Consider the following 14,761-nt stretch of genomic DNA (forward strand, 5'->3'; position numbering starts at 1 on the left):
ATGAGCCCCAGAACCCTCTTCTCTCCCTGGGTTTCCAGCAACTGATATTCAAAAGCGTTGCCACCCCCATCTGTGGAGGCAGAGTATAGCCATCCTGGCTAATATCCATCGATAGCAGTCTCCTCCAGGAATTCATAGAACTCTTGTGCATTGTCCCATTTCCTCCCCGTCATAGAATCATAGAACTGGAGAGTTGGAAGGTACCCCGGGGGGCATCTAGTCCAACCCCCTGCAGGACAGGAATATTTTGCCCAATGTATGGGGCTCTAACCCATAATCCCTGGATTCAGAGTCTCATGCTCTACCGACTGACCTACCCACTTACGGGCTTCCTGTATTGTGAAAAGGGTGGGCTGTGGGCCTTGTTCGGCACAAGAGAACACCAGGGACCCTGCAGAATCACACCCCCAGACTTGGCCTTGGGGAAGACACAATCCCCAGCACAGCCAGTCTCCCTTGCCTGGGATTCACACTCCACAACGGGGCAGGGGTAGTTCCAGAATTTGTCTTGAACCACCCAAAACATTTGTATTCCTTTTGGGGGGGAAAAATGCAATCGCTCCAGGTGGAAATAATCCCACAAGCTGTGTGAAGAGCTTCATTTTTGCCGTAATATGCATCATTTTAATTGTTTGGAGGACACTCTCTCTTCCTACCCACAGTCCCAAATCCTAGGATTAGAGATTTAAAGCAATCCAGGCTGCAGGATGTATCAGTGGACAAGGACCTTTCAAGAGCCTTATCCTCTCAGTGGCGCAGTACCTCCAGCATGCCTATGGATTTCCATCAGTGGGGAGAAAGGGGTTCAAGAATGTCAGGAACCCCCTATACATGGGTCATCCCAGAGGCATCTAGCAAGCTGCTGTGGGGAGCCAATGCAGTGGGTGGGGTCTCTTATACAGCGGTTTCCATGTGTCATTTCCACCACCAAAAGAGCAGGCAGAAGGCCAACTGTGCGCAGGGCCAAAGGGGGGAAAGGGGTGGAGCAATGGATTTCCCTGACACATACAGCGGGCTACAATCCAGCCCCACTTTTGTATCTGCGGGACTGCCTCTCCTGGTATGCCACACGGAGGACCTTAAGGTCCACAAATAACAACATTATGGAGATTCCAAGCCATAAGGTGGTCAGATTGGTTTCGACTAGGACCAGGGCCTTTTCAGTACTGGCCCCGACCTGGTGGAACGCTCTCTCACAGGAGACCAGGGCCCTGAGGGATCTGCCATCCTTCCGCAGGGCCTGCAAGACAGAGCTGTTTAGCCTCGCCTTTGAATTGGACACGGACTGACCCCTGTGTCACCCCCCCCCCCGGTCAGGGTTTTTCATTCATGGACTACTTAAAATGAGGCTGCATATGTAAACTTTTAAATCTTAAATTTCAACATTGTATTTTAAACTGTATTTTAAATTGTTTTCTGGTTATGTCTTGCTGTGATTTTAGTGTTGTTAGCCGCCCTGAGCCCGGTCTAGACTGGGGAGGGTGGGGTACAAATAAAATATTATTCTTATAATTTTATCAGGAAAGCCCTCCCACCCTCTGACCCAGGAAGAAAGAACAAGGAAAAGGATTTTCTTCTTATTAGATCATTAGATCTTCACTTTCCCAAGCAATCCTCTTCTCCAAGCTGGGCCAAGGGGTCTCTGGGCAACATGGGCTTGGCTGGATCAGACCCAACCCCCTCAAGCTGCCCTGTTTGCAGGTTTTGTTGTTGTTGTTGTTTAGTCGTTTAGTCGTGTCCGACTCTTCGTGACCCCATGGACCATAGAACGCCAGGCACTCCTGTCTTGCACTGCCTCCCGCAGTTTGGTCAAACTCATGCTGGTAGCTTCGAGAACACTGTCCAACCATCTTGTCCTCTGTCGTCCCCTTCTCCTTGTGCCCTCAATCTTTCCCAACATCAGGGTCTTTTCCAAGGATCCTTCTCTTCTCATGAGGTGGCCAAAGTATTGGAGCCTCAGCTTCACGATCTGTCCTTCCAGTGAGCACTCAGGGCTGATTTCCTTAAGAATGGATAGGTTTGATCTTCTTGCAGTCCATGGGACTCTCAAGAGTCTCCTCCAGCACCATAATTCAAAAGCACCCATTCTTCGGCGATCAGCCTTCTTTATGGTCCAGCTCTCACTTCCATACATCACTACTGGGGAAACCATAGCTTGCAGGTTTAGGGGCAGGAAAACCACGTCCTTCTCTCCCCCCAAACTCAGATCACCCCCAGATATGATGCCCCTCCCGCAGCCATCTCGACCCTCTTCTGTGGGGTCCCCTTGGAGCCCCAAGAGCAGGAGGCCAAAGGCAGCGCCGTCCCCTCCTCTTCCCATCCCAACACAGGGGGAGGCTGCTCTGCGGAAGTAGCTTTACGGGCAAGCGCATCCCAAAAGGAACCGGAAGTGTCGCTGCTAAATGTGCCGGAAGTTTCCAGGCCGGAAGGGGGGCCAGAAGGAAAGTTGGGGAGGGAAGGAGGGGCGTCACTGCAGACCCCCCCCCAAAACCCCTTTCTATTGCGCATAAGGAAAGCGGAATAATCTGGAGCCAGGAAGGCGGAGGAGCAGAGAGGACCAAGAGGTAAAGAGAGAGAGGGAGAAAATAGGGGGGGGAAGAGACAGGAAACACAGGGAAAAAATGGCACGTGTCCCTCTTCCTTTGAAGTGGGAAGAGTCCCAGAGGGAGGGGCCGCCCCACTGAGCAACATGCGCCCCCCTCCCTCTCTCCGCAATCCTGAGCTTCTCCTTTCCTGTCTGGGGGTGGTTTGGGGCTTCCACATCTGCTCCCCCTTGAGCCCCCCAATCGCGTGTGCGTTTCATTCCTTGCCTGGGACACTTCACTTCCTCATCTGTCTTTTCCTGGGATGAGAAGCGGATTGTTGTTGTTGTTGAGTCGTTTAGTTGTGTCCGACTCTTCGTGACCCCATGGACCAGAGCACGCCAGGCACTCCTGTCTTCCACTGCCTCCCGCAGTTTGGTCAAACTCATGTTCGTAGCTTCGAGAACATACAGAAGCAGAAAAATCCACTTGACCCCGGTGGGGGGGGGATTATTTTCCGGAGGGGAGGGATCTCCTGGCTGAGAAGCCCCTCCCCCACGTCCCCCCCCACTCGCTGAGCTGGAGTTTGGGTTTTTTTAAAAAAAGAGGGTGTTTTGATAAAGCCATTTATGAGCCCTCCACTAGGCAGACTTTCGCCTTTTCTCCATCCCAGACTTTCCTTGGGATTCAGGAGCCTGGAGGTACAAAGTTGGGGGAGGGGGAAGAGCCAAGATAACCCCCCCTTCACGGACACCCTCCTCTCCCTTGTGGTTTGTCTGCTTAGATGTGGGCTCCTTGGGGCAGAGTCCTTGGCACAGAGGGAGAAAGAGGGAGGGAAGGGGGGCAGCCCCTTGAGCGCAGGCGCAGAAGCAGGAAGGGCAAGGGTTAAAAGGAGCAGAGCTGCATTCCTAGAGAGGACAGGAAGTGAAGGGGGAGGGGGCAAGGTCCTCCATTGCTGAATTCCCTCCCTCCCACATCTCTGCCTGCAAAGCCCAGAGGAGGCTGCTTTCTTCTCCCCTCCTGGAATCCGGTGAGCCATAGAATCATGGAAGAGACCACAAGGGCCATCCAGTCCAACCCCCTGCCAAACAAGTCTCCCATCTCTCTCTTCCCCCTGAGGGTGCCATGGGGAGAAGGGGGTCCCAGGGGTGCAGAGAGGGTGCATGGGGGTCCCTGTTCAGATCATGCATTGGGGGGGAGACCCCCAAGTCAGGGAGCGGAGGGTCCTCCCTTGTCCTCTCTGCCAAGCCAGGGAGGGGGCCAGTTCGCAGGGGGTCTGCAGCTCTGTTCTTCCTTGGGATCCAAATGCTGCCTTCCTTTTTGGGGAAGGGGCTTTGGGTCAAGGAAAACTGCGCATGCAAATAAACCCCCTTCAGATGGAGGGATAAGTCACATTTGTGAACAGAGGCTGCAGCCAGATGGAAACATTTGCACATGGGAGGAGCAGAGGGAAAATGTCCTTCTGCATCTGCAGCAGCAAAAACCCGACCACTTCCTCTCTCCCAGATGCAACAAAACATGTCTCTCCCCTATTCAGGCTAAAAAAGTAGAGGAACTAATGTGAAAGCAGATTTTAGATCTATCCTCAGGAAATGCTAAAGCAAGGATAAAAGACTCCGTCTCCCAACATTCTGGAGGGATTATCAGTCATTGGGTGTCTTGTACTACTAACAGAGGACATGGCACTCATAAGATCATTTTTGACTGACTGTCATAAAATTCTTACCAGCCTGATAGGTACTTGTAAAAGCTTTTGGGGGGAAATATAGCAGAGAGTCTGTGGGGTTTGATTAACAAGAAATGGAAATTGGTGCTGTCTCAAAATAATCTAGTTCTATCAAGCTACCCTAAGCCTTTGGGAATCTTGTCACAAGAGGAGCCTAAAGTTCTCCTCTGGAGTTCTTACTGTATGTTTTTATGTTTTGTTTTGTTTTTCATTTGGGTGGGTTTTAATCAGCTGAGGTTAATTGCAAATTTTCTGGATTCCAAAATACATTTGAGCATAGATCACAAACTTGCAAAAGTCAACTTACATCAGAGGAAAATGATAGCATCCTTTCTCTGTGGTAACTTTCCCCCCTTCCAGCGGCTGAGTCTTTCCTTGTTTTGCTAGTCTTTCATTATTATTATTTTGCCTTGTCCACATGTGATTTTTATATTCATATACAATCTTTTCAACAGAAGACTTACATCCAAAATTAACCAGAATAGAAGCAAGAACATGACTTGCATATTTTCCTTTGTACCAAATTATTCTGAAATCTCTTGTTTTTTCATTTCTTAATGTTAGTATCCTTCTTTTAACTCCTTGTTCTTGACCTTTTAAATCACATTTATATCTTTAACAGATTTCCAGATGTTGCCCTTTACCCCCCTCCCCTCGACCCGTTAACTTTCCTTCACCCATCTGCGATCTGTGATCTTCTCTGCATGTTATTTCTCGTTGTGTTAACTAACGTTTGTATTTCTTATTCCATATATGTTATAATATCATCTTATATTCTTCTGTGCTTTGAACTCTAATCCCAATTCTTTCCATATATTCCTTTACACAGTTCCACTCTTTGTAGATTTTTTTGGTTAGAACAGCCTCTAATTGTTGCCATTAATTTTGCCATTTCAGCAAATTCACAAATTTTACAAGCTCACCTCTGGAGCTTTTAAAGGGTCTACATGCCCGGTGTTCTTAAGAACACAACAGATTTAGGACATGCGGAAGATCTATACTTTGATCTATACTTTGACGACTTCCATGCCAGGGTGGGGGCCACATTTTGAGACAGGAGATTTGTGAAGAAGGTGTATAAGCACAGGGAATATCGAAGAAGGAGGGGTGTATACACCCAGACAACACCATTACTGGCCCCAACAACATCCAACATACCATCTCAGGACTATTTAATTGCTCATCCTCTAACATTGTGTATGCCATCAAATGCCAACAGTGCCCTTCAGCTCTCTATATTGGACAAACAGGCCAAACCCTACGCCAAAGGATAAATGGACATAAATCTGACATCAGGAACCAGAAGACAGAAAAACCAGTAGGAGAACACTTCAATCTCCCAGGACATTCTATACAAGATCTCAAAGTAGCTGTCTTACTACAAAAGAATTTCAGAAATAGACTGGAAAGAGAAGTTGCTGAATTGCAACTTATCACCAAGCTCAAAACCATGGAGGGACCTGGTTTGAACAGAGATATCGGGTTCTTATCTCATTATACATGATAAGCGATCTTCAGCCATCTCCACCCTTGCTTTTTCATGCAAAACCATTTGCAGTCGTTTCCGGTCATCAACAGCTATCAGTCAGTCAATCACCCATTTCCACCACCCTTCTGAGTGATCCCCCCTCCCCATCCCCACCCCTCCCCACCCCTTCTCTACATAAGTGCCTGGAAACTTCCATTTCACTGTATCTGAAGAAGTGTGCATGCACACGAAAGCTCATACCAAAATAAAAACTTAGTTGGTCTTTAAGGTGCTACTGAAGGAATCCTTTCTATTGTGACATCATAATGGCGGCTAGCTGATCCTTCCTTTGACCCGACTCCAACTTCCAGGGGGGGCTTCCCCTTGTCAAAAACAGTCTTTTGCAGGGATCTATTTACAGTTCAACTTTCCCTTTTACCCTGCCTTAGGGAAAGCCTTTAGACTCAATTTTTAGGCGATTTGAAGCTTCCTGTCAGTTCACAGCTTCAGACAAGTTAACTGCATCATGAAGCACTCAGTGGGAGAGATCAACTTCCCTTTAAAATCTCCTCCCGTGGCCAATTTTTAAAGTTCCGATTTTTAAATCTTTCTTTTACTCACGGTGTCCAATTTGTTCAAATCTTCTTTTTGAAGGAAAAACCTGCCGCTTGCAGACTGTCGGCTCGGAGCTTCGCTCCGTGGAGGCAGCGGTGTGCTCAAAATGGCTCCCGCGACTTCCACTCCGCTGGCTCTTGGGGCTCCAAAAGAGCTTACTGGGCAGCGGAGGAGTCGTTTCGGGGCACTGCTGAGCCCTCACAACCCCAGAAAGCTCGATCTGGGGGTCCTCTGGGGGTCCGCGTCGCTCTCGCGGGTCCCCCCCCTCCACGCAGCCAGGAACCTCAGAGCTCGAGGTTTCCTCGCCGCTCAGCTTGCACAGTAGACCAGACGTGACCTGATCCTAATTTCAGGATTGACTGCAGATGGGGCCTCCGTGTGATGCCATTTTCTTTTCTTTTTGGAATAACTTTTTATTGCTTTTAAAAACAAGGATCATGGGACTAATAGGTGATACAAATATATAAACACAGTCTTCTCATGTCATTTGTATATTGTATGTTAATATTCTGTTGTAAGCCGCCCAGAGTGGTTGGGGAAACCCAGCCAGATAGGCGGAGTATTAATAATAATAAAAATATATTATTATTATTATTATTATTATTATCATCATCATCATCATCATCATCCAAGAGCCCATATAGTCCTTAAGTGGGTTCCCTATCAGTAGGAGAAAACAACAGAGGCCAGGAGGGAGGTGTGCAAGCCCTTATATAGTCTTTTGAAATTGTCCACCCTGTAACCCAAGACCATCCCCCAAAATATTATACAGAAGGAGACTGACTACAGCAGGAATACATCACAGGAGGCGGTATACAGCAGAAAGCCTGTCTGCAAGGATACCTGTTAATGGTCACTAATTGCATTACCTGGGCAGCCTGGCGATTCTTTTTTGATTAGACCCAAGCACATTTTCCTACCTGAGCACTCCTTCAGCTGACCGCAAGCACCAAGCCTTGTCACTCGTTCTCTGACAGGCCCATATCACAGTCCCTAAAAAAGACTCAGGCCTGGATCTCCCAAAATGGTCAGTATGAACCTCCTGAGGCCCAATGAACTGTGCAGGTGGTTAATAAACATATAGAGGTTGAATGAGCAAAAATACGGCCTGGGGGTGGAGAATTAGTATGGAGAGGATGAAATATGTCATTATAAACTATGAACCAGACGACTAGAAGGCATGTTCATGGATATTTCTTCATTGCAGGGGGGAGGACATGGGAGAATGTATGAGATGTTAAAAAAGGAGAATATGCTAATTGAACTTTCTGTGTTTCATATTCCTTTGTTCTCTTCCTTGAAACCCAAACAGGACTTTATTTTCCACGTGCTCCAAAGCAAGCAGTGGAGAAGACATTTCAGGGTATGGAGTGTGGAAAAAACTTCACTGGTAGCAGAACACTTAGAAACCATCAATGGACTCACACGGGAGAGAGACCATTTAAATGCATGGAGTGTGGAAACAGCTTCAGTCAGAGTAGTAACCTTATAAACCATCAACGGACTCACACAGGAGAGAAACCATTTAAATGTATAGAGTGTGGAAAGAGCTTCAGTAGGAGTGACAACCTTAGAATTCATCAACGGATTCACACGGGGGAGAAACCATTTAAATGCATGGAGTGTGGAAAGAGCTTCAGGCAGAGTCAAGAACTTAGAATTCATCAATGGATTCACACAGGAGAGAAACCATTTAAATGTAGAGAGTGTGGAAAGAGTTTCAGTAGAAGTGGAACACTTAGAATTCATCAACGGAATCATACTGGGGAGAAACCATTCCAATGCATGGAGTGTGGAAAGAGCTTCACTGACAGTGGAACTTTATCAATTCATCAACGGATTCACACTGGGGAGAAACAATTTAACTGTATAGAGTGTGGAAAGAGCTTCAGTTCAATTGATACACTTAGAATTCATCAAAGGATTCACACCGGGGAGAATCCATTTAAATGCATGGAGTGTGGAAAGAGCTTCAGTAGGAGTGGACATCTTAGAATTCATCAAAGGATTCACACTGGGGATAAACCATTTAAATGTATGGATTGTGGAAAGAGCTTTAGTGCGAATGGCAACCTTAAAAACCATCAACGGATTCACACTGGGGAGAAACCATTTAAATGCATGGAGTGTGGAAAGAGCTTTAGTACGAATGGCAACCTTAAAAACCATCAACAGATTCACACAGGAGAGAAACCATTTAAATGTATGGAGTGTGGAAAGAGCTTCAGTCAGAGTGGACACCTTAGAAACCATCAACGGACTCACACAGGGGATAAACCATTCCAATGCATGGAGTGTGGAAAGAGCTTCACTAATAGTGGAACATTTAGAAGACATCAACGGATTCACACTGGGGAAAAACCATTCCAATGCATGGAGTGTGGAAAGAGCTTCACTGACAGTGGAACTCTTAGAAAACATCAACGGATTCACACTGGGGAGAAAACATTTAAATGTATAGAATGTGGAAAGAGCTTCAGTTCAAGTGATACACTTAGAATTCATCGAAGGATTCACACTGGGGAGAAACCATTTAAATGTATAGAGTGTGGAAGGAGCTTTAGTGTAAGTGGAACACTTAGAAAACATCAACGGAATCACACTGGGGAGAAACCATTTAAATGCAGAGAGTGTGGAAAGAGCTTCAGGCAAAGTGGAACACTTAGAATTCATCAACGGATTCACACTGGGGAGAAACCATTTAAGTGTATGGAGTGTGGAATGAGCTTCAGTGAAAGTGGATCACTTAGAGTTCATAAACGGATTCACACTGGGGAGAAACCATTTAAATGTATGGAGTGTGGAAAGAGCTTTAGTGCAAGTGGAACACTTAGAAAACATCAACGGATTCACATGGAGTGTGGAAATAACTTCAGTTCAAGTGGAACACTTAGAAAACATCAACGGAATCACACTGGGGAGAAACCTTTTAAATGTAGAGAGTGTGGAAGGAGCTTTAGTGTAAGTGGAACACTTAGAAAACATCAACGGATTCACACTGGGGAGAAACCATTTAAATGTAGAGTGTGTGGAAGGAGCTTTAGTGTAAGTGGAACACTCAGAATTCATCAACGGATTCACACTGGGGAGAAACCATTTAAATGTAGAGAGTGTGGAAAGAGCTTCAGGCAAAGTGGAACACTTAGAATTCATCAACGGATTCACACTGGGGAGAAACCATTTAAATGTAGAGAGTGTGGAAAGAGCTTCAGGCAAAGTGGAACACTTAGAATTCATCAGCGGATTCACATGGAGAGTGGAAAGAGTTTTAGTCCAAGTGGAACACTTAGAAAACATCAACGGAATCACACTGGGGAGAAACCATTTAAATGTAGAGAGTGTGGAAAGAGCTTCAGGCAAAGTGGAACACTTAGAATTCATCAACGGATTCACACTGGGGAGAAACCATTTAAATGTATAGAGTGTGGAAGGAGCTTTAGTGTAAGTGGAACACTTAGAAAACATCAATGGATTCACACAGGAGAGAAACAATTTAAATGTAGAGAGTGTGGAAAGAGCTTCAGGCAAAGTGGAACACTTAGAATTCATCAGCGGATTCACATGGAGAGTGGAAAGAGTTTTAGTCCAAGTGGAGCACATAGAAAATATCAGTAGACTCTCAAAGGGCAGAGACCATTTCAATGTATGCAGTGTGCAAAGAAGTTCACTGATAGTGTAAAACGTAGAAGACATCAACAAGCTCAGACAAGAGAGAAATTATGTAAATTTTAGCAATATAGAAAGAGTTTCAATCAAAGTTTAAGTCTTTTATGTATTGAAATGAAGGTAGCATCTTCCAATAGTAAGGATAATCATAGAATCATAGAGTTGGAAGGGCATTTATGGGTATGTCCGTAGCAAAAGGAAGAACAAGGAAACTCTTAGTATTTTGAAGTGTCAGGCATAGCTCTAGTGGCTTTAGCCCAAACCTAGCAGAGTTTTTCTGCACACCGCAGAAGTTAGTTGAGGTGGAAATGACTAGTTGGCTAGACGCAGAATAACTATTTACAGGACTTATTAAAAGAAAATAAAACCAGCAGTTTTCTGCAAACAAAGCAAAGCAAAATAAATCCTTACTCTCTACGCAGCACTCCTACTCCTAACACCCACAAGAAACAACTGTGCTAGCATTCCTAGATAACAGAGTTCAGTGCTGGTCATTAACCAATGAGAGAGTTGTTGTCAGGTCAGGCAGACCTTGGCTTTCTGCCAAGAGTAAATTGACACTGCCTTGAGTTAATTGTGTGAAGCAAGAATCTGTAAGTTTCCCATGAGAACCAATTATCAGAAACCGAACAGAAACAGTGTGGTCACTTAAAGGAGAAGATGCTGAAATGTGAACAGGGGACAGAGAAAGGGCAGAGCCCCTCAATACCTTCTTTCTGAAGACTTAATGCAGCTGGCCCTCTTTTGGGAGTACAACTCCCATCATCCCTGACCACTGGACCTGTTAGCTAGGGATGATGGGAGTTGTAGTCCCAAAACATCTGGAGGGCTGAGTTTGAGGATGCCTGACTTAATGTGTGTGAATCTGGAGTGGTGGGGATGAGTGATGATGAGATGAGAGAAAGCTGGATTTTGGTTTTTGTGAAAGAATTGGAAATGTTTGAAGTTGGGAATGAAGAGTTGTGGGAATGAAACTCAATGGGGTGCAGAATGCTGCAGCGAGGCTCCTCACGGGGTCCCTGCCATGGGAGCCTATTCACCCAGTGCTTTTCCAGCTTGTCTGGCTCCCGGTGGAGTACAGGGTCAGATTTAAGGTGCTGGTCTTGACCTTTAAAGCCCTTTACGGCCCATGACCCTTGTACTTATGGGACCGTCTCTCCCGGTATGCCCCGCGGAGGACCTTAAGGTCCATAAATAGTAACACCTTAGAGGTCCCGGGCCCGAAGGAAATCAGATTAGTCTCAACTAGAAGCAGGGCCTTCTCAGCACTGGCCCTGACCTGGTGGAACGCTCTGTCTCCTGAGACCAGGGCCCTGCGGGACCTGATTTCTTTCCGCAGGGCCTGTAAGACAGAGTTGATCCAGCTGGCATTTGGGCCTGGAGCCAACCATGATCCCCTCCCCCTTTTCCTTCCATATGAGGCTGCATTTTTAATTTTAACGTATTTAGTCTTGTTCTTCAGTTGTATTTTAATCAGTTGTTTTATATCTAGTGTTAGCTGCTCTGAGCCCGGCCTTGGCTGGGGAGGGCGGGGTATAAATAAAAAAGGATTATTACTATTATTATTATTATTATTATTATTATTATTATTATTATTATTATTATTAGCAGCAGTATATATGGCCTGCCCATCTGGCTGGATTTTCCCAGCCACTGTAGACAGCTTACAGGTGATTAAAAACCATGGAAAAAACCATCACGCATAAAAAACCTCCTGATAAAGGGCTGCCTTGGTGAAACCAATATATGAGCTAGATGCATGACATGCAATGCAAGATATGTCAAACCTTGATTTGTTATAATTGTACAGTCATACCTCATGTTACGAATGCTGCGGGTTGCCTACGACACAGGATACGTCTGTGCCGAACCCAGAAGTTCCGGAACGGGTTACTTCCGGGTTCGCCGGTGCGCGCATGCGCAGACACGACAAATGACGTCATGCACATGGGCGGAAGCGCTGAATCGCACCATGCACATGCGCAGACGCGGCACTTCATGTTGCGTACTGCTTACGTTGCGTACAGGGCTCCGGAACGGATGCTGTACGCAACATGAGGTACCACTGTAATTATTTGTCGTTAGGCGGGTCAATTATAAATGGAATGTAATAGTGATGTTTATTTTTGTATTTCCTTTATTACTGTGGAATTTCCAAAAGAAAGCATTTGTAAAAATTAAAAGAAAAATAAACAACAACAACAAACAAAGGCTTGACATATCTTGCTCATATATCTATCTCATATATTGGTTTCACTTTTAAGTTGCATTACTGAAATCAACGATTTTCTAATTTTCCAATTTGTGTGTTTGTGTTTGTGTGTATATTCTCCCACCCCCAGAGGCTGGGTCCATCTCTATGCTTCACAAGATGATCTTGCAGTGCAAACTTGGGCGGGGGTGGGACACCCACTTTGCAGCTGGCTTGCCTGGATCAGCCCCTCCCCCCCACTCTACTAATCCCCAGAATGAAGGGGGAGGGGGGAGCCCTTCCCTACTCTTCTGATGTGGGTTGTGTGAAGCACCAAACCATTATCCCACAGGATCCACCCGTGGATCCCATATCTGTGGGAACAGAGGAGAGAAACAGAACAGCCCACCCGCCTCTCCTAAAATGCCTCACCAGAGCAATACATCTGCTCTTCCTGAGACTGGAGTGAGTGAGGGGGGGAAGAGGAAGAAAATGGGCAGAGACCCCCCTCCAAATGCAGTGTGCATGAATGCATTTCTTCTGGCAGGGAGAACAATCCACAGGGGAGGGGTGTGTTTCAGCAAGGTCAGGATGTGACCCAGTCAGCCTGGCCAGACCTCCATCATGATTTGGCTGTGTTGTCTGGATCATGCCTTAACATCCTCAAGGAAGGATTCATTCTTTTCTGGTATCTTTATCTGGTGGTTTCCCGCCTCTCCCTAAGTTGTACCTTATTTCTGTGCCTCATTAAAATAAATTAATGCAAATTGAAGGAGTTGTCCAGCTATTTCTTCTCCCCCCACCTGCTGTGCAATCTTCTGTCTTCCGGCTGCCGAGATCTCTTTGGATCTGCTGGTCGCCCAGTGGAAGACAAGCGGGATTCTTTTTGGAGACCATCTGTCTCCCCAGAGGACATCCTGCTGGCGTGAGACACTCGGGGCTCGTCCACACTTGGCTCCTCCACTTCTCCCCTCTTTACAGCTGAATCGGAGCAAACCGCAATCGGGTTCTCCAATCTACACAGATTGCCATTTGCTGCCATTCAGCAGTGAGGAGATTTTGCCAGGGGAACCGGATGGGCAAACAAACAACTGCTGTGGCCTTTGATTCCTGGGCTGGGGGCAAGCAGCAGCGTGGACAGGATACTCGGCCACAATCCCCGGCTGGCCAGGTGCCCCCAGGAAGAAGCCAAAAAGCAGGATCCAAGCTCAAGAGCAAGCGGCTATGTGAATAGACTATGCGACTATGGGAGACCTAGGGAGCCGAACATGAGCCCCAGAACCCTCTTCTCTCCCTGGGTTTCCAGCAACTGATATTCAAAAGCGTTGCCGCCCTCAACTGTGGAGGCAGAGTAGAGCCATCCTGGCTAATATCCATCGATAGCAGTCTCCTCCAGGAATTCATAGAACTCTTGTCTTTTAACATCTCATACATTCTCCCATGTCCTCTCTCTGTCATAGAATCATAGAGCTGGAGAGTTGGAAGGGACCCCAGGGCAGTTGTGTAGTAAGGCCAGGTGGCACCCGGTGCATTTTTTTTGTCAACCCCCCCCCAATTGAAATTATTAAAAGGAGGAAAAATAATATACAGTTGCAATTTGTATTTTCTGGTTTATTATTTACATTTTGAGCATAAGCACTTAAAAGCTCCCCCCCCCAACTTTGTTCTCTGCAAATTTTGAAATCAAATCATCCAAATCCATTCCTTTCACTTTCGTCTGAAATAAACGCCCCCTCTCCTTCCTTATCCATCTCCTCTCCTCTACACAGCATCAAGTTCAGCCACGTCCCGTTGTGTTTGTTGACAGAACTAAAAAGTTTCAATATCATGTTGAGGTAAATCAATTGTCAGATGAAGTTATTAAACTCATTTTAAATAATTTCCCCCCACAAAGTGTCGTGAGCCCAAATTTATTTAAAAAAACACATATTTTTGCCATTTTGTCACACACACACCGTGATGACACCTGGGGAGGCTTGCACCCCCCTTCCTGTGCCACTGGCAAGAGCATTGGTTCTTTAACTAAAATGTCATTTTTCTAGGTGCTATTGGAAGAAACTGGTTTTCTGTATCCATTTCAATGGGGGTTTAGGGCCGGTTTTGGCCCAGAAACTATTTTGGTCGCCCTTATGATGACCTATGGTGCTGGAGGAGACACTTGAGAGACTCCAATACTTTGGCCACCTCATGAGAAGAGAAGACTCCCGGGAAAAAGACCCTGGTGTTGGGAAAGATTGAGGGCACTAGGAGAAGGGGACGACAGAGGACGAGGTGGTTAGACAGTGTTCTCAAAGCCACCAACATGAGTCTGACCAAACTGCGGGAGGCAGTGGAAGACAGGGGTGCCTGGCATGCTATGGTCCATGGGGTCACGAAGAGTCGGACACGACTAAACGACTTAACAACATGATGACCTCTGTCAAGAAAGAGACATGGGAAACATGTCTGGGGTGGGGATGAGCAGGTAGACTTCTCAAAAATTAGTTTTTCAGCTAGTTCATTGCTCCCCCCCCCACATTCCCTACAAAAACTCATCAATAAATCCAATCAGGATTTATTTATAACAGCTAGTG

The 14,761-nt window shown here is 46.2% G+C and overlaps 1 protein-coding gene across 1 annotated transcript; it reads left to right on the forward strand.

Annotated features, from left to right (window-relative positions):
* The first annotated feature begins 2,201 nt into the window (after window positions 1-2,201).
* Window positions 2,202-14,523, forward strand: LOC132591203 (zinc finger protein 850-like). The gene is made up of 2 exons (XM_060268571.1): window positions 2,202-2,564; window positions 7,644-14,523. Exon 2 carries the CDS (start codon window positions 7,697-7,699, stop codon window positions 9,944-9,946), a length of 2,250 nt encoding a protein of 749 aa, XP_060124554.1. The 5' UTR covers window positions 2,202-2,564; window positions 7,644-7,696; the 3' UTR covers window positions 9,947-14,523.
* The last annotated feature ends 238 nt before the right edge of the window (window positions 14,524-14,761 follow it).

The sequence above is a fragment of the Zootoca vivipara genome, chromosome 2 (genome assembly GCF_963506605.1).
Source record: "Zootoca vivipara chromosome 2, rZooViv1.1, whole genome shotgun sequence".
NCBI lineage: Eukaryota > Metazoa > Chordata > Lepidosauria > Squamata > Lacertidae > Zootoca > Zootoca vivipara.

Bases quoted from the DNA above. Each gene is read 5' to 3' on its own strand.
- LOC132591203 (XM_060268571.1), top strand. From the start codon at position 7,697: ATGGAGTGTGGAAAAAACTTCACTGGTAGCAGAACACTTAGAAACCAT.